The sequence below is a fragment of the Macaca fascicularis genome, chromosome 12, assembly GCF_037993035.2.
Source record: "Macaca fascicularis isolate 582-1 chromosome 12, T2T-MFA8v1.1".
Classification (NCBI taxonomy): domain Eukaryota; kingdom Metazoa; phylum Chordata; class Mammalia; order Primates; family Cercopithecidae; genus Macaca; species Macaca fascicularis.
In genome coordinates this window covers 129,000,215-129,026,040 of record NC_088386.1, presented here as the reverse complement: position 1 = coordinate 129,026,040, position 25,826 = coordinate 129,000,215, and the positions used below count along the sequence as shown (strand labels likewise).

Sequence of the window (25,826 nt, the reverse complement as noted above, 5' to 3'; positions counted from 1 at the left end):
CTCCCAACCCCTCCTTATCCCTGGAACCTATGGCTGTTATGTACCACGGCCTGGGGGAGATAAGGTGCTCATGCGCTGGCCTTGAGGTTGGGAGAGGATCCCGAATTATTCAGCTTTCCCAGTCTATGTTCGAGAGTCCTCATAAGGGGAAGAGGGAGGCAGAGAGTCAGAGCCCTAAAAACATCATCATGAGAAAGACCTGACAGGCCATTACTAGTTCTGAAGACAGAGGAATGGGCCACGAGCCAAGGAATGAAAGTGACCCCTAGAAACCAGAAAAGGCGAGAACAGGGATTTCCCCCTGAAGCCTCTGGAAGGAGTGCAGCTCTGCCAACACCTTGATCCGAGCCCAGTGAGAGCTTCTGGACTTCTGGCCTGCACAACTGCAAGATAATACATTTGTGTTGTTTTAAACCCCTCTGTTTGCTGAAATTTGTTATAGTGGCAATGGAGATGAATCCCCTTGCAGACAGCGATAAGGGCTATGAAGAAAAAACAGGAGTGCAATAAGGAGCGGCCATGGGACAGGGCATGATATTAGATGGGAAGACCTGGGAAAAGGCCTTGGAGGAATCCTGTTGGCCAGTCAGCCATGTGGTGACCTGGGGGACAGAGTCCCAGGCACAAGGCAGGGCAGGTACCAAGACCCTGGGGGCAGGAAGGTGTTTAGTGTTGTAAGAGTAAGTATCTCCCCAGAGCCTTTGTCACGGGAGAAAGCAGTTCTATCATCTGGTTTCCCAAGCAGCCAGTGGTATCTTTCATGTAGACTTCCGAGTTACTTTTCTTTGAGACGGAGTTTTGCTCTTGTCACCCAGGCTGGAGTGCTGTGGCATGATCTCGGCTCACTGCAGCCTCCGCCTCCCAGGTTACAGTGATTCTCCTTGCCTCAGCCTCCTGGGTAACTGGGATTACAGGTGTGCACCACCACACCTGGCTATTTTTGTATTTTTAGTAGAGACAGGGTTTCACCATGTTGGCCAGGCTGGTCTCGAACTCCTGACCTCAGGTGATCCACCTGCCTTGGCCTCCCAAAGTGCTGGAATTACAGGCATGAGCCACCAAGCCCAACCCCGAGTGACTTTTAATCTGCTTGTTGGAATATCTGTTTTCTGTCTTTAAAGGCTGGGACTATGTTCTCATGTTCTGTCCTTGTGTCTGTGTGAGGCACTGAAAACTCTTTTTAGAGTCTTGTAGCATATATTTGTGAGAGATGTTTGGATTTTGGAAAACACATTTCTCCATTTCAAGATTTCAGACCCTTTTTCCTGCCAGTCATGAAGGGCATAAATATGGTGGAGAGATGGGTTGAGCACCCTGATGGCCACCAGCCTGGCAGGGTCTCTTAACTCAGACAGCCAAGAAGAGCAGTAATGAAGGAACTACTCTTCCATGGCAAATCTCTTTATAAAAATCACTAACTGCTCATGTATGGATTAATTCAATATCTGGGAGAGAAATTTGGATTTCTCTCTCCTGGGGTTATTCAAAATGAAGTACAATCTGCTAAGAACAGGGCAGATTAAGTTTAACCTCAGAGGTTTTGTGGGCACTGAGTGGTCAACAGAAGCCTCTTCTCAAGCCGGTCCAGCTGGGCCTTTCATTCAGGGGATGGCGACGCATCCTCTGTCCTGTGCCCAAGGGAGACCCTCACCCTTGTTCTCAAGGCCCCCACAGCTCACTGGGGGAGACAGACATTGGGCCGCCTACCACCCCACAATGTGAGGATGTGGACACTGAGTGGGGGGATTGTTTGGAAGCACAGAAGAGGGGGTGGGCACCTCTCAGATGGTTCTTTGGAAGGCATGGCTGGGCCGTTCATTTCCTCCTACTTGAGGGGAGCTCCTTTCACTGTAGAAGTTTCCTGAGACCCTTCCACCTCAAGATGTAAAAATCTGGGCTTCGGAGTCTAATCGTGAAAATTGCTTGTCATTGGTCTCTAGATTGAACATCCTGTGAAGGACGGACTGTCTCTGAGGCTGGCTGTTGTATTACTATGTTCAGTTCCCAATTAATATTTACGGAGTAAATGAATGAGCTGTCGGGAATCTCTAAGCTGTCATTCTGACCCTTAAGGAATATAGTCAGAACACATGGCTGTAACACTCACTGGACTTGGCTTAAAAGTAGAGTCATCTTGGGTCTCATTCAGGAAGGATCATGGCTCAAATAACTGCAAAGCCCTTAGCTGGTTGCATAGCTGGGGAACCTCGGGTGGTTGGAGAAACAAAGACCAGTAGCGTTTGTGTGAAGCTCACCCTCCAGCCTGCAGGGCACAGAGCCACAGCATGGCTCCAATGACATCCCTCTTCTGTCACAAGTTTTATGAAACAAGCAAACAGTGTTATCGCATCTGAGCCTTTGTTTCCTTGAATTTAAAAATGGGAATAGTAATCATAGCAACCGTCCGGTTTAGTAGTAAACCGTCCCCCAGGATTAAAGAACACAGATGAAGTGCCTAGCTCCTGACAGGGGCTCAACAAAAGGGAACCAGGCCAGAAAGGTATGATAAGATAGGTCCCAGGTGGGAGTTGTGGGACCTCCCTCCGGTCCCTCCTGTGTCCTCAAGGCTCTCTCTTGTCACCTGGTGGGACTCCAGGCACCCACCCTCGCCCTCACCCCGACTCTGTCTTCCTCAGTTATCCAAAGCAGCAGTGACATACGCCCAGTGAGCAGGCACAGGACAACCCCAGTTCTCAGAGGGTCCCAAGGCAGACAGAGTCTCGGGGCCCTACTTGGTGCCTCCGTCCCCCATGACCTTTGCTCCTGGGCCCTGATCCAGGTACTCGTCCTCCTCTCCAAGGCCCCTTTGGATGGCCTTGCTACCAATCCCAGGACTCCTGAGTTTTTTGTGTCCCGAAGTCTCAGCCCTTTCTCCCTCCCCTGTGCCTGGTATCCCTAGCTCTTGGCCAGTCATGGGCCGGGGCCCCTGCCCAGTGACCCCGCATTGGTGCCGGTGAGCTGACTGGCCTCTGTGCATCCTCGCCATTTTGAAACAGTCACCCATGGAGTCACGTGTCAGACATAAGCTGCATGTTTACATAAACCATCTCTTTTAGTCCTCACAATCTCCACAGGAGAGAAGTACTGCTGGCCTCCCAGTGTTTCTGAGGAGGAAACAAGCTTGAGAGAAGAAACTGCTTCCCCGAGGGAACCAGGACATTACACCACCCTGAAGACCCGAGGAAGAGCCTTCTCTGGAAATGTAGCTGCTGGAACTTGTCTCGGGACATCTTGGGAAGCATCGGCAGCCTCACGTGGACATCAAAAGGCAAGGCCTTTGGGACCCAAGAGTGAAAATCTCAGGAAGAGGAGAAAGATGAACAGATGACAGGGCCAGTGAAGCCCGAAGACCAGCCAGGCAAGGCAGGCTTGCAACAAAATGAGAACCTCGGCCGGGAGCGGTGGCTCACGCCTGTAATCCCAGCACTTTGGGAGGCCAAGGTAGGCAGATCACAAGGTCAGAAGTTTGAGACCAGCCTGGCCAACATGGTGAAACCCTGTCTCTACTAAAAATACAAAAAATTAGTGGGGGATGGTGGTGCGCGTCTGTAATCCCGGCTTCTTGGGAGGCTGAGGCAGGAGAATCGCTTGAACCCAGGAGGCAGAGGTTGCAGCGAGCCGAGATCTCACCACTGCACTCCAGCCTGGGTGACAGAGCGAGACTCCATCTTGAGGGGAAAAAAAAAAAAAAATGAGGAGCTCAATTCAATGCTGAAATGAGAATCCACTTTGGAGGGAGCTACAGCAGAACTGAGTCCAGAAAAGAGAACCCTTCCCGAAAGCAGAGGAAGTTGACCAAGGCATGAAAAGCAAGTCAACAGATAATGGCCGATCCTGTGGAGGACAAATTTAAGATTGATAACCGCAGCAAGGGTGAGATAAATCATAATTTAAACGAAACCTGTAGCACTTCCTATCTTTTTAAAAGTGGCAGAAGAGTTAATTCAATAAATATTTATCAAGCATTCACTATATGCTAGGAATAGTTCTAGTATAGACAATAAATAAGTCAATAAAAAATGTATATTTTAAAATATAAAATCAGGGCTGGACACGGTGGCTCACACCTGTAATCCCAGCAGTTTGGGAGGCCGAGGCTAGCAGATCACAAGTTCAATAGATCGAGACCATCCTGGCCAGCATGGTGAAACCCTGTCTTTACTAAAAATACAAAAATTAGCTGGGTGTGGTGGCACGCACCTGTAGTTCCAGCTACTCGGGAGGCTGAAGCAGGAGAATCACTTCAACCCAGGAGGCAGGGGTTGCAGTGAGCCGAGATTGTGCCACTGCACTCCAGCCTGATGATAGAGAAAAATAAAAATAAATGAATAAATATAAAATCAGATAGTCACAAGTGCCACAAAGAAAAGAAAGGAGGGTAAGGGGTTAAAGAGCAACAAGTGAAGGGTGGGGTGACTGTTTTTCTAGGGTGATCAAGCGAGACCTCTCAGAAAGACTTTCGTCTATTTGATAAACCCTACGTGGCCTCTTGCAAATCTGGCAGACACAATTAGACCCGGAACCTGATCTCGAAGGGCAAAGTCAAGATGAGAAACGAAACCATTCTGCAATAAGCAAGAAATCAAGATGCCTCCTCAGTGCACAGACATTGTTAAAACACTGACTGATTTTTGTGCTTTTTCTGGTTAGGGTTGGAGAAAGAGATGTTGAGCCCGAGGATGTCTGACAGGAACATAAGTCATTAGGAATGTCTGGGACAGGGCTGGAGCAGGTCCCAGAAACACAACACAGACTAAGGAGAGGGAAGACCCAGGGACTGCATTGTCAGAGCATGGCTCATGGGCATTTGGTGCAGTGAAACTCGATATTCAATTTGAAATTTTCACTTTTCTGCTCTGAAATTCCCCTAGGATAGTTTACACTTTTGTATATTAGGACACTTTTAGCTGTTAGAAGACCCTAACTCAACTAACTTGAGCAAAACGGAATTAATTACCTCACAAAACAGAAAATCTAGAGGCAGGGCAAATCCCAGGTTGCTTCATTCTGTTCAGCGAATTCAAGGGCATCATCCAGGACCCAGGTTCACTTCTCCTTTCCGTGTGTTGGCCTCACTCACCGGCTACATCTCCTCATGGTTACAAGGTAGCAGCAGAGACCCAGCTGTCACATCCTATGGCAGCTTCCAAAGGTAGGAAAGAGGCTATCTTGGCCGGCGTGGTGGCTCATGCCTGTAGTCCCAACACTTTGGGAGGCCAAGCCAAGCAGATGACCTGAGGTCAGGAGTTCAAGACCAGCCTGGCCAACATAGTGAAGCCCCATCTGTTCTAAAAATACAAAAATTAGCCAGGCATGGTGCAGGTGCCTATAATCTCAGCTACTTGGGAGGCTGAGACAGGAGAATCACCTGAACCCAGGAGGTAGAGGTTGCGGTGAGCTGAGATCATGCCATTGCATTCCAGCCTGGGCAACTGGAGCAAAACTCTGTCCCAAAATGAAAGAAAGAAAGAGGCTATCTTATCCCTATGTCTGTTTTTAAGACAAATAGACCTTTATTAGAAGCCCACAGAGCCCTTCTCTTCACACCTCATTGGTTATACTTGCATCCTATTCCCCAATCTAAACTTGTCAGCTACATGGTGCACATTGATATCAGTTCTAGACCACTTTGGGTAACAAGGACAGGAAACAGGCCCATGATCTGGGACAAGGTGAACCAGAAGGCTCTGGAACATGGAGAAGCAAGGGCAAAATGGCCAGTGGGGATGGGGAGAAAATAAAGACAGTCATTTGGAGGTAGAGATGACAAATGGCATGGACACTCTTTCCAGAATTCTCTGACAAACTTGGGAAGGGATTAGGGATCTTGCAGCCACACAGGAGGGAAGGGCTTCTCAGTCACAAGGGCATGTGTACCTCAGGAGGCTAGAAAATGAGGGGGAGGCTTGGCTTTCTCAGGGGATTAGGAGAAAGATGCCAGAAGAGCTGGAATAAAAACTTACTCAAAGACCTAACAGAAGAAAGGTCTTTTGTGTCAAAGAACAGAGTTTGCAAAGTGAACAAGCTGAACACACTGCAGGCACTATCAATGAAAGGAAAATGACAAAGCTGGAAAAGAATTCCCACCAGCTTCAAAGTAGAAAAAAACAAAAACATGGGTCCCCTCTATAGGAACCAGCACAAGTTTGGCCTTGGATTTTGTACTCAGAACTATTCATAACGCTACACACTTTTTTCTCTTCTTTTCTTTGAGACAGTCTTGCTCTGTCACCCAGGCTGCAGTGCAGTGGTGAGATCTCGGCTCACTGCAGCCTCTGCCTGTCAGGTTCAAGCAATCCTCCTGCCTCAGCCTCCCGAGTAGCTGGGACTACAGGCATGCACCATCACGCCCAGCTAATTTTTGCATTTTTAGTAGAGACGGGGTTTCACCATGTTGCCCAGGCTAGTCCCGAACTCCTGACCTCAGGTGATCCACCTGCCTCGGCCTCCCAAAGTGCTGGGATTACAGTGTTGAGCCACTGTGCCTGGTCCGTAACACTACCTTCTTGAAGGCAGTGCTGAACCTCGTATAGGATTTTGAGCGAACAGTTGGTTCCAAGAATTTTATATCTATCAAATTACTCTTGAATGTGTAGACTAAGATGTTTTGAGATGTTCAGAGGCTTGGAAAATAGATCTGTCCATATTCTGCAGTAGATAGAAAAACCAATTCAAAATGCAGGCTTCTAGAAGGTGAGTGTCATAGCATAAAGGAACCCCTCCACCAGCACGGACCCCCACAGGGCCCACTGTCCTTGGCATGGCTGCAGAGCCCACACACGCAGCCCTGGTAGGCTTCTGTGCCCTGAGCCTTTTCTGCGCCCCTTGTTGTGCAACTTCAGGAAGTGTGTTAGAGCCACATCCTTTGCCCGGCGGCTCAGACGGAATCTTTACTTCACTCGGTGACCACTCAGAACAATAACAGCTGCCACTCGCTTCCTGAGCTTAATAACAATGGCTCAACCGTTCACCTCCCGGATGCTTGTGACGGAACAGCTTTGAGAAAGTTGTTTTGTTTTCCCTCTCCAAAAGCCATGCCGCCCAGAGATACGTGACAGCCACCGTCAGGGACCAGGGACTTGAGTCACGAGTGTCTCTTCTTTAGAACTCACCAGAATGGCTCAGATCACTGGAGTTTTTCTTCCAAATCCAGAAAGAATAATGAAAGGGTCTACGAGATAGATATTTTCTAACTCTTCATCTAAACTTGCATTAAAAACCGGGCTCTACAGAAAAAGACAAAATTTAGCTGGGCATAGTGGTGCACACCTGTCATCCCAGCTACTCAGGAGGCTGAGGTGGGAGAATTGCTTGAGCCCGGGGGCAGAGGTTGCAGTGGGCCAAGATCGTGCCACTGCATTCAAGCCTGGGCTACAGAGCGAGACCCTGTCTCAAAAACAAAACAAAACAAACAGAAACACCTGGGGGTGCTCCCATCTTGACTCAAACAATCAATATCCTAGATACAATCTCAACCTCAAGAAAAGACAGGAAGTTCACAGAGAACATTGATGTGATAGGGGATTATGGGTAGTTTTAATTTTCTGCTTTATTCCTCCTGGTGGGAAGGATGTCAGAAAGGACACAAGGGCCAAAAGGTTGTAGGATGGAGCCGAAGGGCCCCTTTTGCTTCGACTGTGGCCCTGGGTTTGAGACAACCATTTATGCGACACGTCTGAGGCTACTCCAGGCCTCCCTAGCCACCCTGCAGCTGGCCCATGAGGGCGGCTTGCAGGGCTTCAGACTCTTCCTCACTCTCCCAGAGAGGGGCCATTTCAAAGGCAGCAGCAGTTTCCCAGCTCAGCCTGCAGCGAGCAGCTCAAGATGGGCACCGCTTCTCTTACAGGAGAGTCACTTCCCTTTCCAAGTCAAGAAAGGAGTTTGGGCTTTACAAGAAACCTGCTCTCTTGGTGTGGGAGAGTCAGGCCTGTGGGGCTGAGCCATCCTGCCTTCCTCTGGCTTCGTGCAGGGCTCAGAGCACTGCCCCGACCCTCCCCCAACCAGGACAAGCAGTGCAAGCTAAGTCCAGAAGGTTCTCAGAGTTTGAGTGGCACAGCAGCTGTTGAACAACTGCTTAACGGTTCCAGAGCCTACTTAGGTCCCTGAAGACACGAAGCCCACAGCCCAAAGAGCAGAGCTGAGGGAGATGGAGTTCCAAAATTTACACCTCCTTCCCCACCACTCCCAGCACTGCCTAGAATCCTCTAAAGCACCTCCAGTTCCCCACTGTCTCCACCGTCCTCCTCAGCAGCTTCCTTGTGCTGGGAGGTATGTGTGTGATCTCTACTTTCCAGCAGTTTCTTGGTGGTCCTTGTCCAAGGCCACATGGCTGGCCAAATTGGACTTGAACCCAGATCCCAGCCGGGAGTGGAGTCTGCTTTCATTCTAGGGGCGCCTTGCTGATTTACCACAAGGGACAGATGCCACCTGGGATCAAATATTATCTACAACCGTGGGAAGGACAAGAAGCCAAGCTCTCTGAGAGGCCACATTGCCTTGTCTCCCTGCCCTCTGGGCAGAGTCCTGGGCTCATCCTTCCCCAGGAGACTCCAGCCAGGCCTGGAAACACCTTCTAGGCTGGAAGGAAGAAAGCTTAGCTGGGGAGGCCGGGAGGCCTGGCTGTGAGTTCCAACTTCCGCAGTTCTCAGCAACACTCATATTTAGAACGAGGGGGTTGGATGAAGTTACAGTTTGCATCCTGCCCTCCCATCTCAGATTTTTTTTTAAGTCTGTGAAAGATGGAGTAAGGGAAAAGAGTCCCCCAGGTGAGGTGGCTCCTCTCCCTGATTGATACGGGGTTGTCATGGGCTATGACATGTGGGCCACCTCCATGAAGCTGGTCTGCAAAGAACAAAGATGAGATCTTTGGTGTTGACAAGAGAACCAGGAAAAGAGCTAAAGTTACTAAACTAAGAAACAATGAAAGCCTTTCAGAGCTTCACTTGGCAAAGTTTCAGTCCAGATTCTTATTTTGGGGAGCCTCGTGTTCTGGTGGCACTGAACAGGCTCAGGTGTCAGGAATGAGTTATTTAGAAACTGTGGCTAAGCTTAGAAAAGACTGTGAGGTTTTGCCTCAACATGAAAAGAGGAACTCGAGTTAAAATAGGCAGAGATCAATAACTGCTAAAGCTTCCCCGAAGGGCTCTGAGTCTGCTTAATTGGGCATGAGTGTGCACTTGGTCCTCAGTAGACATCTGCTGTCATTTACTCTTGGAGGTAGATTATCATAGGTGAGTCCACCTAGGAGGATCCTATGAGAATTCTCCTTTAATTCACCTTGAAGGGAAACCTCTTCAGACCACCTGAGCTCACGGTTCCCTGTACCACGTTGGCTACTGAGGAGGTCACGGGCCTAGTGCCAGGGTCAGGAGCAGATATGTCCAGCAGGGCTGCCCTTCTTCTATGAAAGCTGCCCACCCACTGCCCTGGCTGAGCAGAGACCTTAAGGAGCCAACTCATGGCTGCCCCATGACTCTGTCCGCATCTCCGAGAGGTAGAGGGGTGCATCTGCTTGAAGACAGCCAATTCATACATAGACTGGCAGCCCCTGAGTGGCCCACACAGAGAAAGCCATGGAGGCTGAGCCATCAGACTCCTTCTTAGGACTGGGGTCTGAGAAGGAAGGCTGCTGGCGGGGAAGAGCGGCCCCACAGAGAAGAGCTGAGCCATGGGAGAAGCCGCGTGCAGACCCTATGCTCTTCTGGTCCCAAGGCCCTAGGGCGGCCTTCTGCTTCCTGGCTCTGCACATCTCCACAAAGGCGGCCCACCCCTTAACCCTTACACAGTCAGCCAAGGTGAGTTTCTGTTCCCTGCACCGCCCCCACCCCCCCATAGTCCAGTGAGGCCCCGGATTTCATCAGCAGTTCCCAGGGTCACAAGACGTCACAGTAGCAAGAGCGTGATGGTGACAGAGAGGGGCAAACTGGAAACGCAGTCTACACATTTACAGGCCGCGGGTGCCAACTCTACTAGAAGCCACAGTCATGTCTTTTCCAGTCATACTTAAAGTTTTCTTCACTTTGAAGGAAGAGAAGAAACCACAAAGGGGAAAAAGATCAAAAGCATTGACCAACTTTTAAATTAAGAGAGTTTGCCGACTCCTCTCAGCAAACCACCTGTCACAGATGCCAACTCTGCCAGAATAGCTCATGCCCTCCTAGACTTGGAAAAAATGGTAGAGGTCATTGAAGCCAACAGCCTGCCCCAGACAGGGCTCCTCTCCGCCAGTCACATCCCACACATGGTGAAGAGTCCATGTCAGAGACAGACATTCTCATGGCAAATAGCTGCCAAGCGCTGGAAAGGGCATTCTTGTACTGGGTGTGCCAACATCTGCTCCTGGCGACTACTAAGAACCGGGCCAAACCTGCGGGCGCCCTAGGCCAGTGGAAAGCCTTCCAGCAGATGTGCCTTAGAGGCTGCAGCGGATGCAGGGGCAGGAGGATAAGGCAGCTAGCAGCAAGGCCAGCCTGACTACACGGGGAGTGGTTCTGCTTGAGCCCAGACTCACATCTCCCAAGGAGGCCTTGCAGGAAACAGCCCCTGGACCAGGCCGCATCACACACGCCCCTTGGGTTTCTCACAGCCACATTGCTCCTCGGACCAATTCCTTCCATCTTCATAAACCCTCTTCCTGAGGGGCGTTCTCCTCACCACGCTCTCCCTCTTAACAATTCCTGGGGGATGTTTGCCCCCAGGGACTTGCCTGTGGTTTGCTCCCACCTTGAGTCCAGCTCCCTGTCTACTACTGCATCCTAGTTCTGCACAAAATGAATCATTCCTTTCAAGCTTTGAAACCGGAGTGTATCCCGCCTCTCCCCTCCCACTTCCACTTTCTTTTCAACCAAACTTCTCCAATGCCGTCATTGCTCTTCCGTGACATGATGTCCAAACCTCTGTCTACCCCAGCTACTCTGCTTGGGACGTGGATGCACTGCAGTGTCTCTTACTCTAGTCCCTGAGAACTGAGCATCTCTCTCTCTCTCTCTCTCTCTCTCTCACACACACACACACACACACACACACACACACACACACATCCCCCCGCCCCCCACTGGGGATGTGGAAACTTTGTCTCCTTCCTTCTTGCCACCCCCATGTGCTCTTCATGCAGCCGGATAAGAATAGCTCTCCTGGCTTCCACACACTCAGTTGTCACATTTTGTGGCAAAACAAAGCCTTTAGTAAACCGTGCTTAGGGTGGCCTTCCCCGGCTTGGATGGGTGCAGCTGATTTTTCTTTTTAAATTTAACTGCAACCAGGTGGGGTGGCTCACGCCTGTAATCCCAGAACTTTGGGAGGCCGAGGTGGGCAGATCATTTGAGGTCAGGAGTTTAAGACCAGCCTGGCCAACATGGAGAAACCCCATCTCTACCAAAAATACAAAAATCAGCTGGGCATGGTGGCAGACGCCTGTAATCCCGGCTACTCGGGAGGCTGAGGCAGGGGAATCACTTGAACCCAGGAAGTGGAGGTTGCAGTGAGCCGAGATCTCACCACTGCACTCCAGCCTGGGCGATAAGCGTGAAACTCCGTCTCAAAAATAAAATATTTTTAAAAAGTGAACTGCAAGTTTTGCACATTTTGACTTTGCATGGTGAAATCAGATGCCGTGAGTATCAGCCTCGGACAGAACAGAGTTCTACAAATGGAAAGGCTCTGTTTTGTGCTAGTCTCGCAGCCCCTCAGAAAACATGGTCTGTTCTCCTATAAGTTCACCTCTCTTCTCTCCCTCCTGAGCCACTTCCTCTCTCTCCTTTGAGAGATGAAGACAACAGTTGGCCAAGCCACAGCCCTTCCTTTCCCTTCATCTCTGGGCAGTCTGCTTCACCTTTGTTTCCTCTTCATACCCATGGACCACAAATAGCCCGTGGCATGCAACTCTGTCATGTCACAGAGCAGGGTCACTTAGAGGGCCACAGTTTACCAGCTAAGCCACCCCACAAACTCCAGGCTCAGCCAGGCCTTCATGTCCAGCTACCTGTGCACGCGCTTTCTTCCTCATAGTTTCCACCCCTTCTCTGCCAGTATCGACTGAAGTCAGGTTCAGATTTCTAGGTTTATAAAGGACTCACCTGAACAGTGAATTTATCATCTTCATTGGGCAGAATTCTGTAAGTGTAAACGCAATTCTGATACCTGAAATAGATCAAAGACTTTATTAGAACCATGCAGGAAAACCCAGTTTCCTCTTAACTGAAAAGACAAGACTTCCAGACACAGCTTGAGGAATCTGGACACAAGTCTCTGAATTTTGGAGCTGATCGTTCTCTAAGATGGAGGTGAGCCCTGACGTCCAGCAATCCTGGGCTAAGGCACTCTTGTTCCCCCACTGCTTCTGCACTCAGAGCACGAGGAAAAGGTGGGGTGGGGGGTCATTTAGGTGGGGACCCGGCAGCTACAGGGTCTGATCCAAAGGAGTCTGCCACATGGAGGGGATTTCTTAACCTCTCAGCTGCCAAGAATATAAAGTAAGAGGGGGTGTTTGCGAGTCAGGCACGGTGGCTCACGCCGGTAATCCCAGCATTTTGGGAGGCCAAGGAGGGAGGATCACAAGGTCAAGAGATTGAGACTATCCTGACTAACATGGGGTGAAACCCCATCTCTACCAAAAATACAAAAATTAGCTGGGCATGGTGCCGTGTGCCTGTAGTCCCAGCTACTCGGGAGGCTGAGGCAAGAGAATCACTTGAACCCAGGAGGCGGAGGTTGTAGTGAGCTGAGAACGCGCTACTGCACTCCAGCCTGGCGACGGAGCGAGACTCCGTCTCAAAAAAAAAAAAAAGGAGGGGGTGTCTGAAGAAGAAACACGATTCCAGTGGGCCCGGGCATAGCGGCCACAGAGGGGCCACCTGGCCGGGGCAGGGATCACTCGTTCCCGCTGAGCTCCCCGCCGCTCCCAAATGGCTTCCTCCCCTTGGACACTGTGCCCCGTGGATTATCCTCCAGGGACTGGCCACCAGCCCTACCGAGACCTGGATTTGCCCCAGCAGCTGGAGAGCAAGTCTTGGGATTGTTTCTAACAAGAAAGTCCTAGGAATCCCAGATTCTCTTCTCTTTCTAGAAGCTCTACCTTCCTTTGGCACAGTCATCCCTAACGTGAGGAGGAGACGGTAGTTTTTACTTTCCTAAAACCTCTGAGAGGAAAAGGGAGCTGTCAAGTGCTAGCACCTTGGGAGAGGGGCACACTGGGGTGGTCCTCAGCCTGCTGAAACCCTGGCAGCAGCTAACACCCATGGAATCCATCGGCTGCTGAGGCCAGCAGGCTGTCAGGAGATCGGCGGAAAGCTATTTGGATTTTAGGCCCTTACTTAAAGCTGCTGGTCTGTTCCCACCCACCATAATCTTGCCCTGTTTTGCTACTTCAGATTCTCATGAGCCTGGAAGGCTTGCCTGGCCCATAAAGCCTTGTAGACAGGACCAGCCTCTGTAATTAAGCCAGTGCTTCAGTGTAGAAGCTACACACACTCACCCCGTCCCAGGTACAGGCACTCCACTGAGCATCTACATATGTTACCGATATGTTATTGTTTAACTAGATTTTTTTTTTTTTTTTTTTTTTTTTTTTGAGACGGAGTCACTCAGGCTGGAAGGCTGTGGCATGATCAAGGCTCACTGAAACCTCTGCCTCCCAGGTTCAAGCAATTCTCCTGCCTCAGCCTCCCAAGTAGCTGGGATTACAAGCTCCTGCCATCATACTTGGCTAATTTTTGTATTTTTAGTAGAGATGGGGTTCTTTCTCTTTTTTCTTTTCTTTTTTTTTTTTTTTTGAGATGGAATTTTGCTCTTGTTGCCCAGGCTGGAGTGCAGTGGTGCGCAATCTTGGCTCACCTCAAGCTCTGCCTCCTGGGTTCAAGTGATTCTCCTGCCTCAGCCTCCCAAGTAGATGGGATTACAGGCATGTGCCACCACACCTGGCTAATTTTGTATTTTTAGTAGAGATGGGGTTTCTCCATGTTGGTCAGGCTGGTCTCGACTCCTGACCTCAGGTGATCCACCCACTTCAGCCTCCCAAAGTGCTGGGATTACAGGCATGAGCCACTGCACCTGATCCTGTTTAACTAGATCTTTAAAAATATATACTAACTTTAAAAAATGAAAACCATACAGAAAGATATAAAATGAAAAATAAACATCTCCTTCCCCACTCCCATGAGCCCCTCTTCTTAGATTTCCTATTCCTGTTTGTAACTAAGTTCAGAAATTTTAAACATATCCACAAGATTATATATGCATATCTTTTTAGATGCCAATAATATCATACTATATATACCGTTTTCTGAAATTTGTTTTTTTCACCGGAAAAGATCATAGAGATCTTCTCAAGCCAACTGAGAGATGGTTTATTACCATTTGCGTTATGTTTCACCATGTGCTGTACATGTGTTGACGTTTATTAGTGGTTGTAGATAAATCACTAGAAGGTGACAGCCGGCTAAATGACCTGGAGATTTGCTGTTTTGATAGAGATTACCAACTGTCTTCCAATGAAATTGTGGCCTTTTTTTTCTCCTACTAACCGGATATGAATGTGTCTATTTCCTCACGCCCTGCCAACTGGCTGTTATCAGACTTTTTAATCTTTGCAAATCTGAGAAGTGAGAATGGTAACTTGCTTTAATTTGCCTTTCTTTATGAGGAAGGTCCTTCAGCATGTTCTCATGTTTAGTTATCTGTATTTCTTTTTCTGTGAATTCACTTTTGTGTCTTTGGCTTGCTTATTTTGGTATCATTTTTTGCTTAGTTATGAATAAGACTCTGATATATGCTACAGTATATTTTGGAGTTATTTTTAACAGGTTTTTTTTTTAAAGCTGTGTAAATGTTTTACAATTTTATGTGGCTAATTTTACAATATTTTATTTTATGGCTTTTGCATCATGGGTACTTAAAAATAATTTTGAGTAATTTCACTTCCACATGTCTCTTCACTTCACATAGAAAAGGTGATTTTTCTCTCTTTCTCCCATGGTTTTAGTCCCTATCCTTCTGCTCCCTGTCCTGTCTCCAGAGCCTGAATTGATACAATCGTCTTGCATCAGAGACAGCAAGGATGAATCTCTAGTCCAGTGACACTACATCTCCCAGGGACACCTCTGGGACACAGAGAACCACTGGCCTCAATCCCCTTTGCGGAGCCTGCCAAACAAATGTGGACACAGCTCAACTCTGCTGTGCTCTTATTTTTCAATAAGAGCTCTTATTTGGCTGAGGGAGCTGACTTGTGGAAGAGCTCCAGCCGGCCCAAACATCAGCTTGTAGACAGAGAGGAAGAACATCAGCCTGTAGACAGAAAGGAAGAATATCAGCCTGTAGACAGAGAGAAAGAACATCAGCCTGTAGACAGAGAGGAAGAACATCAGCCTGTAGACAGAAAGGAAGAACATCAGCCTGTAGACAGAGAGGAAGAACATCAGCCTGTAGACAGAGAGAAAGAACATCAGCCTGTAGACAGAAAGGAAGAACATCAGCCTGTAGACAGAGAGGAAGAACATCAGCCTGTAGACAGAAAGGAAGAACATCAGCCTGTAGACAGAAAGGAAGAATATCAGCCTGTAGACAGAGAGAGAGAACATCAGCCTGTAGACAGAGAGGAAGAACATCAGCCTGTAGACAGAGAGGAAGAACATCAGCCTGTGGACAGAAAGAGAGAACATCAGCCTGTAGACAGAGAGAGAGAACATCAGCCTGTAGACAGAGAGAGAGAACATCAGCCTGTAGACAGAGAGGAAGAACATCAGCCTGTAGACAGAGAGGAAGAACATCAGCCTGTAGACAGAGAGAGAGAACATCAGCCTGTAGACAGAGAGAGAGAACATCAGCCTGTAGACAGAGAGGAAGAACATCAGCCTGTAGACAGAGAGAGAGAACATCAGCCTGTAGACAGAGAGGAAGAACATCAGCCTGTAGACAGAGAGAGAGAACATCAGCCTGTAGACAGAGAGGAAGAACATCAGCCTGTAGACAGAGAGGAAGAACATCAGCCTGTAGACAGAGAGGAAGAACATCAGCCTGTAGACAGAGAGGAAGAACATCAGCCTGTAGACAGAGAGGAAGAACATCAGCCTGTAGACAGAAAGGAAGAACATCAGCCTGTAGACAGAGAGGAAGAACATCAGCCTGTAGACAGAGAGGAAGAACATCAGCCTGTAGACAGAGAGAAAGAACATCAGCCTGTAGACAGAGAGAGAGAACATCAGCCTGTAGACAGAGAGGAAGAACATCAGCCTGTAGACAGAGAGGAAGAACATCAGCCTGTAGACAGAGAGAGAGAACATCAGCCTGTAGACAGAGAGGAAAAACATCAGCCTGTAGACAGAGAGGAAGAACATCAGCCTGTAGACAGAGAGGAAGAACATCAGCCTGTAGACAGAGAGAGAGAACATCAGCCTGTAGACAGAGAGGAAAAACATCAGCCTGTAGACAGAGAGGAAGAACATCAGCCTGTAGACAGAGAGGAAGAACATCAGCCTGTAGACAGAGAGGAAGAACATAGTCACGAAGAGAGAGTCAGAGGCAGTCGCACAGAACAGGAAAGCCTTTCTGGTTCAATCAAGTGCGGCAGAAAAACCTTTATGGCTTTTTCAAAGATGTTCTAGAAACATTGAAACAAAGAAACAGCTCCATGTTACCAAAACAGAGTTCAAAAGCTAGTATAATAGGAAGAAGATAATTCCCCGCTAGACAATAACATCTCAGCAGATGTTAATGACCCTGCACAGCCAATGCACAGGGCTGGACATTCTGACTCCCGTGGCTGAATCAGTTTCAACCTTAAAGGGAAAACGTACAGCACCACCCAACACACACCCCACCAACCCTGCCACACACAGTCATCGGGCGAGCAGTAGTACCAAACTGTATTGCATGGGTGTAGGGGCTCTGCCAGGTGGTGGAAGGGGGTGCTCACTTGGCCTACCCCCACTCACCAGCAGTTCGTACTTCACTCTGGTCCTATATACATACACACACACACGTACATGTGCACACACAACATATGCATACATGTGTATACATGAAACATGCATGCATGTATACATGTATATACACATGCACATACACACACAATATCTTACATGCAAAATGTTTAAAGCAAAGATTCCATCACTAAATAGTGTTTGGCAATTGCTGCCCTGGAACATGACCTGGAAAACATGCTCACTGCTCTTTGGGGGCAGTGGGTCCCGCCCAGCCCTTGCCCAGCTCTTTGTGGTGATTTGGTAACACCTTGTTATGCTAACACTGGCTCTGAGTTGAGACTCCTCCCAGTGACTGGGTGGCCTTTCAGAGTAATCGGATCAGGATTATTGCCATTGGAGATCTGGGTTAGGATAGCACTGGGCCCAACATTACTTCCTTCTGCTAACAAATGAGATCGTTCCATTCCCAAATGAAGGGGGGCTACCAGCAAGTTTACCATGTGACTCCCACAGGTGCTGGGTGATGACAAGTGCCCACCCTGTGCTGAGCATGGAGGCAAAGAAGAGGCAGGAAGGTGCCTCTCAGCAGAAGGGCATTCCTAGACCAGGTCAACCCTGATGTGGTACGAGAAGTTCTACTCTAATACGGGAGGACAAGCCTGTTGAAGTAGGAAGAAACATCATCGTGTTTGATCCTTTCAGATAAATCTTAGCATCTCTGCATGGCCATTCCTAGCCAAATGAACACTGACAGCCAGGCCCAGGAACATCTTCACCATGGAGGGACCCACAGAGAGACAGAGAATCAAACTATAAAATTCAAGAACCTCTTTGTGTTCCTATCTCACTTTGCTGATCTGCTCCTGTAATTGCTTTTAAATCCTTTTGTGACTCTTGTTACATATCATTTCTAATTTCTAATGCTTTTGTCTGTGTTTTTGCATTTTCTTAAGACGTGTTTTTGCAGATTTCTGGACAAGATGGGGTGGGAGAACAGGGGCTGGAAAACCCTGCATTAAAAAAACACACAAACACACACACACAAAAAAAACCATTTGCACCAATGTAGAAGGACAAGAAAATGTGTGGCAACCTTGGGAAACAAGGTGTTCACCATTCGCAACTCCAAACCTTGAAGAATTGCAGCCAGAGAGAAAGCAAAAGTTGATGAATTAAAAGAGGCCATTTCTTGCTAACCTGGGCCCCTCCAGGAGGGAGAAAGCATTAGCAGGTAGCTCAGCTGGCCAGGAGGTGAGAGATGGAGGTGAGGGTGGCCAAGGATTATTGGGAGCCGGCTGAGCACCCCCACAACAGCTTGGGGGTCCAGCGGGCTATTCCTTGTCCGACAGCTACTCAAAGCCAAGACCTAGGTATGAGGCACCTCCTCCTTGCCCCCGGAGGGAGCCCATCCTCTGTGTGTCTCACCACACCCTCATCTCTGGCCCCACCACCAGCTGGATCTTGAATTGGCATCTCCCACCCCCATCCGTGGCAGTCGTTTTAACCCACTCTGAACAAATCTGATCCAATTGTTCTTGACAGTTCTTTGTCAGAAAACAAAAATCACCTGACCTATGAATACATGTCACCACTCAGAAAAGGGCATTTTCCTAAGGACTCCAAGGAGTTACTTCCATCTTAAATATAATCACTGATAAAAATACATTCTGGACAAGTCTGATTCATGAACTCAGGAAGACTAGAGAGACCACTGCATATCAGAAATTGGAGGCATCGATCGTGAAAATCAAGCAAACTGAGATAAAGAAAACTGACTGTTAGGGAACAGCCGGGACTTTAGAGTCAGAATTTAACACACGACAGAGGCAGGAAATAGCAGCTATGGATTGGAGAAAGTGAACGAGGAAAAAGACACACTCAAGAAAGTGGTACTAGAGGAAAAGACAGAGATTTTAAAAAGAGAGGGAAGAAGAGAAATACAGAAACGGATCTGAGTCCTGCAGATGCAACAGGGCTTCCTGAAAAGACAGAGGTTTTTTTTTTTTCCTTTTTTTTTTTTTGAGATCGAGTTTCACTCTTGTTGCCCAGGTTGGAGTGCAATGGCACGATCTCGGCTCACTGCAACCTCTGCCTCCTGGGTTCAAGCTATTCTCCTGCCTCAGCCTCTTGAGTAGCTGGGATTAAAGTACCCACCACCATGCTTGGCTAATTTTTGTACTTTTAGTCGAGACAGAGTTTCACCATGTTGGCCAGGCTGGTCTTGAACTCCTGACTTCAGGTGATCCGCTTCAGTTTCCCAAAGTGCTGGGATTACAGGCGTGAGCCACTGTGTCCGGTCCAGAGATCATTTTTTAGAATATGAAAACAAAAAGCAGAAGAGATACACCAACCTAAGAGCCTGTCACTTGAAAAGTAGGAGATTAAATGGACAAACCTGTGACAAACAGAATAGAGGAAAGAAACAAATGCAAGTGAGCTGGGCAGCCTCCCCCTGCCTCCCCTCCCCCAGTGAGACCCACTCCCTACCCTTTTCCACCTGCCCTGTGCAGCCAGCAAATCTCCGGGGGCTGCTTCACCCAGGTTTGGCTGAAGGGAGGCACCGGCAGGGTGAGTGGGGTTGGGGGGATGGGTGGATTTGTTCCACTGACCCCACCCTGCCTGCTGCAGGGGACAGAGCTCCACTTTTGGAGTCTCCTAGCTGCAGCCCTGCCAGGTTCTGGTGACACAGCTCTGGCCCCTGCCTCTTCAGCTCAGGGGTGGGAATAGATCCTGAGGGTGCCAGCCACTAGCTGCCTTGCCATTCCTGCCTTTATCACCCCTGTTGAACATGCCATCTATTTCTTGCCAGGACCCTGGGCACCACCAACAGTTAGAAATGAGAAAATGAAGATGGCCACAGTAAAAGAGAAACCTTACAGTTATACAAAACTATGCATGATTGTTTGCCAGAAATTTTGAAAATCTCAACGAATAGATTGTTCTCTGAAAATTACATGTAACTTAACAGAAGTGACATGGGAGGAAATAGAAAACAAGACCAATTCAATACTAAAGAATAAATTGAAGTAAATATTAAAGAATTATAAATGGCCTTGAGAAGAAGTGGTTTTACCAACATTTTTTTAAGTATTTCAAAAATCAGATAATAATTATGCTACATAAATGCCTCCAGAATATTTTGTAAAATATACATGACTCTTAAAACCATAACATAACCAAAATCAGATAAATCAACCTCAAGTATGAATACATATATAAAAATCCTAAATAAGTTTCAGAGTACCATAAAAAAGTATTGTATCAAGAATAGTTAGTTGTAATCATGCAAAATTGTTTAATATATATACCAAAATATAAATATATAAAATTAAGCTATTTTACCAGTAAATGAAATAAGGGATATAATATAATCATCACAATAGATATTAAAAAGGCATTTGATAAAAATTAAATACTCAGTCCTTCAGAACTCTTTGTAAAACTAGAAGAAGATTACTTCTTCTTGGACATGATGAGCAGCAACAATTACCTTTTATCAAGTGGTAACTAGGTGACAGAGGCTATCCCATGCCCTTCCCAGGTGGTCCATGGTAATTCTCACAGTATGTCTCCTTGAGGTGGATGTTTTCTTTTTCTAATATTCCCCACTGTAGTGTTTTAGAAATACTGGCCCATGCAATAAGTTATGAAATCTGAATAAGTGTCATAAGTATTTGGAAAGTACACCACAAAACGATGGTAATTTATAGATGAAATGAGAGTCAAACAAGAAAATCCCGGAGAAGCAACCAAAAAAACAATTTGAAATGATGAGGAGTGAGTAAAGTGACAGAATAAAAGATGAATTTATAAAATCCATAACTTCCCTGTATGTTATCAGTTATAATGAAATGTAGGGGAAAATGTATTCACAACAGTAATAAGAGTATAAAATAATCAGAAGAAATTATAACAATAAATATGCAGGATCTATATGAAGAAAATTACAAAATTTAAAATGATAAGGACAACTATATTTGTTAAGACTGAATATTACTAAAATGTCAATTTACACAAGCTATATTATGGATTTTGTGCAATTCCAATCAAAGTCCCAATAGTAGTTGTCTCCAAATTGGCAATATTATTAGCTGGTTCACCTGGAAGAATAGATATGAAAATCACCTATAATAAAGTATTTTATAAAATTAGGTGGTATACTTGTTATGATATTGGTGAAAGAAAAGCAGATATACACGGAACAGAGTATAAACACAAAGAAAGATATATGACTTAAAATATGATAAAAGAGGAACCCCAAATGGCAAAGGAATGTTATTCAGTAAGAGGTTTTGGGAAAGATGATTAGTTGAGAAAAATACACATAAATCTTTTTTTTTTTTTTTTTTTTTTTTTTTCCTATTTTTGAGGCAGAGTCTCACTCTGTGGCCCAGGCTGGAGTGCAGTGGCACAATCTTGGCTCACTGCAACCTCTGCTTCCTGGGTTCAAGCAATTCTCCCACCTCAGCCTCCCAGGTAGCTGGAACTACAGGTGCACACCACCATGCCCAGCTATTTCTTTTTTTTAATTTTTAGTAGAGACAGGATTTCGCTATCTTGGCCAGGATGGTCTCGATTTCCTGACCTCTGGTGATTCAGTGGCCTCGGCCTCCCAAAGTGCTGCAATTACAGGTGTGAGCCACTGTGCCCAGCCTAAATCTGTATCTTACATCATTTATTAAATTAATTCCAGAGAGATTAAATGGTTCAGTGCAAAACATACAAACAAACAAAACCAAAAGTGAAAAACCCATAGGACTGCTTCATTTGTTTTTACCAAGTGCTGTGCTAAAAATGTGATACATATTTTCCATCCAATCCGCCCCACAACATTGCCACATAGGTATTCTTAGTCCTGGTTTTCAAATGAGGAACCAAGGCCCAGTGGAATTAAATAAACTGCTGGATCCTGGCCAGGCGTGGTGGCTCATGCCTGTAATTCCAGCACTTTGGGAGGCTGAGGCAGGCAGATCACAAGGTCAGGAGTTTGAGACCAGCCTGGCCAATATGGTGAAACCCCATCTCTACTAAAAAATACAAAAATTAGCTAGGCATGGTGGTGGGCGCCTGTAATCCCAGCTACTTGGGAGACTGAGGCAGAAGAATTGCTTGAACCTGGGAGGCAGAGGTTTGCAGTGAGCCAAGATCACGCCATTGCACTCCAGCCTGGGCAACAGACTGAGACTTCATCTCGAAAACAAAACAAAACAAAAAACAAAACAAAAAAAAACTGCTGAATCCTTAGCCCAAGTCTCTTAGCTCCAAAGGCTCTGTCCTAACCCACCTGCCTTGCACGAGTGAATTTCTGTGTGCAGAGGGATTCTCTGCATTGAAAAGCAAAGGGAGAAAAAAGGAAAAGACTGATAGACTTCACTATATAAAAATTTACAATCCCTGAATGTCAAAAAATCATAAAACTTAAAGGAAAATCACAATAAAAATATTTGCAACAAGTGTGATATAAACTTGTGCAAGTAGATAACAGAAAAATGATAGCTTCAATAGAAAAATGGCAAAGAGAATTGAACAGACCATTCACGAAAGAGGGATTGTGAACGTCAATCACTCTATCAAATAAGTTCAACATGACCACAATCAAATGCAAATCAAAACGAACATTCACCACCTTCACCTTGCAACGTAATATGTTTTGAAATGAAAATATTCAGAATAGGAAGGTTAGAATGAGGTAGACACTCTCTTGTACAACTTACTGGTGCATACATGGAACAATATTTCTGGAAAGCAATGTATCATTCTGCATCAAGAGCCTTAAAAATATTCCTGTCCCTTGACCTAGTAATTCCACTCCTGGGAATCTATAACCAGACATGTTTATAATATTTCTTCACAAAGACCTTCATCAGTCATATTTATAACAACAAAATGCTGTTGAAAACTTAAATATCTGACAATAGAAGAATCATTTCATAAAGTATGGCACATCACATAATAGAATCTTTTTTTTTTTTTTTTTTTTGAGACAGAGTCTCGCTCTGTCGTCCAGGCTGGAGTGCAGTGGCCGGATCTCAGCTCACTGCAAGCTCCGCCTCCCGGGTTTACGCCATTCTCCTGCCTCAGCCTCCCAAGTAGCTGGGACTACAGGCGCCCGCCACCTCGCCCGGCTAGTTTTTTGTATTTTTAGTAGAGACGGGGTTTCACCATGTTAGCCAGGATGGTCTCGATCTCCCGACCTCGTGATCCGCCCGTCTCGGCCTCCCAAAGTGCTGGGATTACAGGCTTGAGCCACCGCGCCCGGCCACATAATAGAATCTTATACATCCATTAAATATGATCATTAGGAAGAAAATCTAACTAAATGGGAAAATGCTAATGCTGCCAGCAATCTCAGACTAAAATTATACGTATACATGTAATACATGTATACACAAAATGGAAATTACATACACACGGGGAGGCAGAGAGAAGAAGCAGCTACACCAGCGAACGAACAATGTTTATGCTAGTGTCTCAGTGATGGGCTGGTTACTTTTCTGCTTTTTGCTGTGTACTTTCTGTGCTTTGTATAAATACCATTTTTTAAAGTTACTCTAAAGAACAGGACGTCGTTGTTTATCAGATTTGTTTCTCCATTGCCACTGACAGCTGTGTGGCCCAGCAAGCCTCTCTGCTCTGGGGAGCTCCCAGCTGATCTCTCGGGGCCAGCCCTCCCTGGGGTTGTTTACGATAAGTATTGACCCCAAACTGTTAGGGGCCTGCACTTGTTAATATGGTGTTTTTCTAATGAAAGGGGACACTGGGAGCGTGAAGTGAGCAGGGGAGAGAATCTGGTCCTCACATGCTGCCACAGCTGTCAACCCTGAGTCCTCCCGTCATGGAACACGCTGTGCTCCTTCCATCGTCCTCAGCCCCAGGACTTCAGTTCCCTCTGCACTGACCCCCACAATTGGAGCCTAGTGGTCTTCAGATGCCTGCCTTTCTTCCTGATGTCATGTTCATTGCCCCTGGTTTCACTCCGCGTTCCTCTGTGTCCCCATCTCTTCCTCCTGCCAGCTTCCAGGCTCCCAGCCTGGCCCCAGCAGCCGCAGTCACAGGGGCGTCACTCAGTCCTCTTCCTGCTTCCATCTCTCCGAGTGCTTCCTCTGAGGAGGCCTCAAGTGACAGCTTAGCATCCCCCGGAGGCCTCCAGGAAGTTTCCGAAGCGATCCTCTGTCCCCATTCTCCTCTCTCCTCTGTGTGGAATGTTCTTCACAGAGTGGCCCTGTACTCCTCTGCTTCTGAGATGTCACTAGTCACTTTTAGCTCATAAAGACTAATTGCCAGCATGTTTTTTGTTTTTTGTTTTTTTTAGACAGAGTCTATCTCTGTCGCCCAGGCTGGAGTGCAGGGGCACGATCTCGGCTCACCGCAAGCTCCACCTCCTGGGTTCAGGCAATTCTCCTGCCACAGTCTCCCAAGTAGCTGGGATTACAGGCACCCGCCACCATGCCCAGCTAATTTTTTTGTATTTTTAGTAGAGACAGGGTTTCACTGTGTTGGCCAGGCTGGTCTCAAACTCCTGACCTCGTCATCCACCTGCCTCGGCCTCCCAAAGTACTGGGATTACAGGTGTGAACCACCACGCCTGATCACCAGCATGATTTTTTTTTCTTTTTGAGACGGAGTTTCGCTCTTGTCGCCCAGGCTGGAGTGCAAGGGCACCATCTCAGTTCACCGCAACCTCCGTCTCCCAGGTTCAAGCAATTCTCCTGCCTCAGCCTCCTGAGTAGCTGGAATTACAGGCACGCGCCACCATCCCCAGCTAAGTTTTGTATTTGTAGTAGAGATAGGATTTCTCCATGTTGGTCAGGCTGGTCTCAAACTCCCGACCTCAGGTGATCCACCCACCTTGGCCTCCCAAAGTGCTGGGATTACAGGCATGAGCCACCTTGCCCAGCACCAGCATGATTTTTATGTGTTCGAAGCATTCGGTGGGTGCTTACCACATGCCTGGCCTTGGACTATAAATGTCATTCACATCTTTCCATTTTATCCTCTCAATAACCCAATGAAACAAGGAAAAGACAAACAACCCTGTTTTCTAAATGTGCAAAGGATCTGAATTGACGTTTCTCCAAATACGAATGGCCATTAAGCATGAGAAAACAGGTTTGGCATCATTAACCATTAGAGAAATGCAAATTAAAACCACAATAAGATGTCCCTTCACGCCCACTAGGATGGCTATAATAAAAAAGACAATAACAAGTGCTGATAAGAAAGTGGAGACGTGGGAACCCTCAGACATTGCTGGTAGGAAGGCAAAATGGCGGATCCACCAAGGAAAGCAGTTTAGCAGTTCCTCAAAATGTTAGACTTAAATGACCCAGCAATTCTGCTCCTAGATATGTACCCAAGAATGTTGAAAATATATGTTTGCACAAAACCTTGTATGTGAGTGTTCGTCACAGCATTATTCATTATAGCCCAAAAGTGGAAACAACCCAAATGCCTGTCAATTGATGAATGGATAAACAGAATGTGGTTCTTTCAATACAGTGGCTCATTAGTCAGCCCTGGAGAGGAATGATTCACGCTGCAACACAGATGAAGCCTGAGAGCATTGTGCTCAGTGAAAGAAGCTGACCCCAAAATCCACATGTCGTATGCTTCCAGTTATGAAACATCCGGAAAAGAAATAAATCCGTAGACAAAAAGTCATTTAGTTGTTGCCAGGGGTTGGGTGGAGACGGAATAGGGAGTGACTGCAATGGGTACAGGGTTTCTTTCTGAGGTATTGAGAATGTCCTTGAATGAGACAGTGGTGTTGGTTTCATAACATTGTGAATGCACTAAAAACACGATAAAGAATTGTACACCAGGGCTGAGCATGGTGGCCGACGCCTGTGATCCTAGCATTTTGGGAGGCCGACGTGGACAGATTACCTGAGGTCAGGAGTTCGAGAC

General features: G+C 46.9%; 1 protein-coding gene across 1 annotated transcript in view; it reads right to left on the bottom strand.

Moving 5' to 3' along the window:
* The window catches only part of INPP5D (inositol polyphosphate-5-phosphatase D), a 153,674-nt gene that overhangs the window by 121,077 nt on the left and 6,771 nt on the right, over window positions 1–25,826 (bottom strand). Inside the window, exon 2 of the mRNA XM_045367920.2 lies at window positions 12,075–12,138. Within this exon, the coding sequence (XP_045223855.2) occupies window positions 12,075–12,138 (64 nt within the window). The remainder of the gene's footprint in view (window positions 1–12,074; window positions 12,139–25,826) is intronic.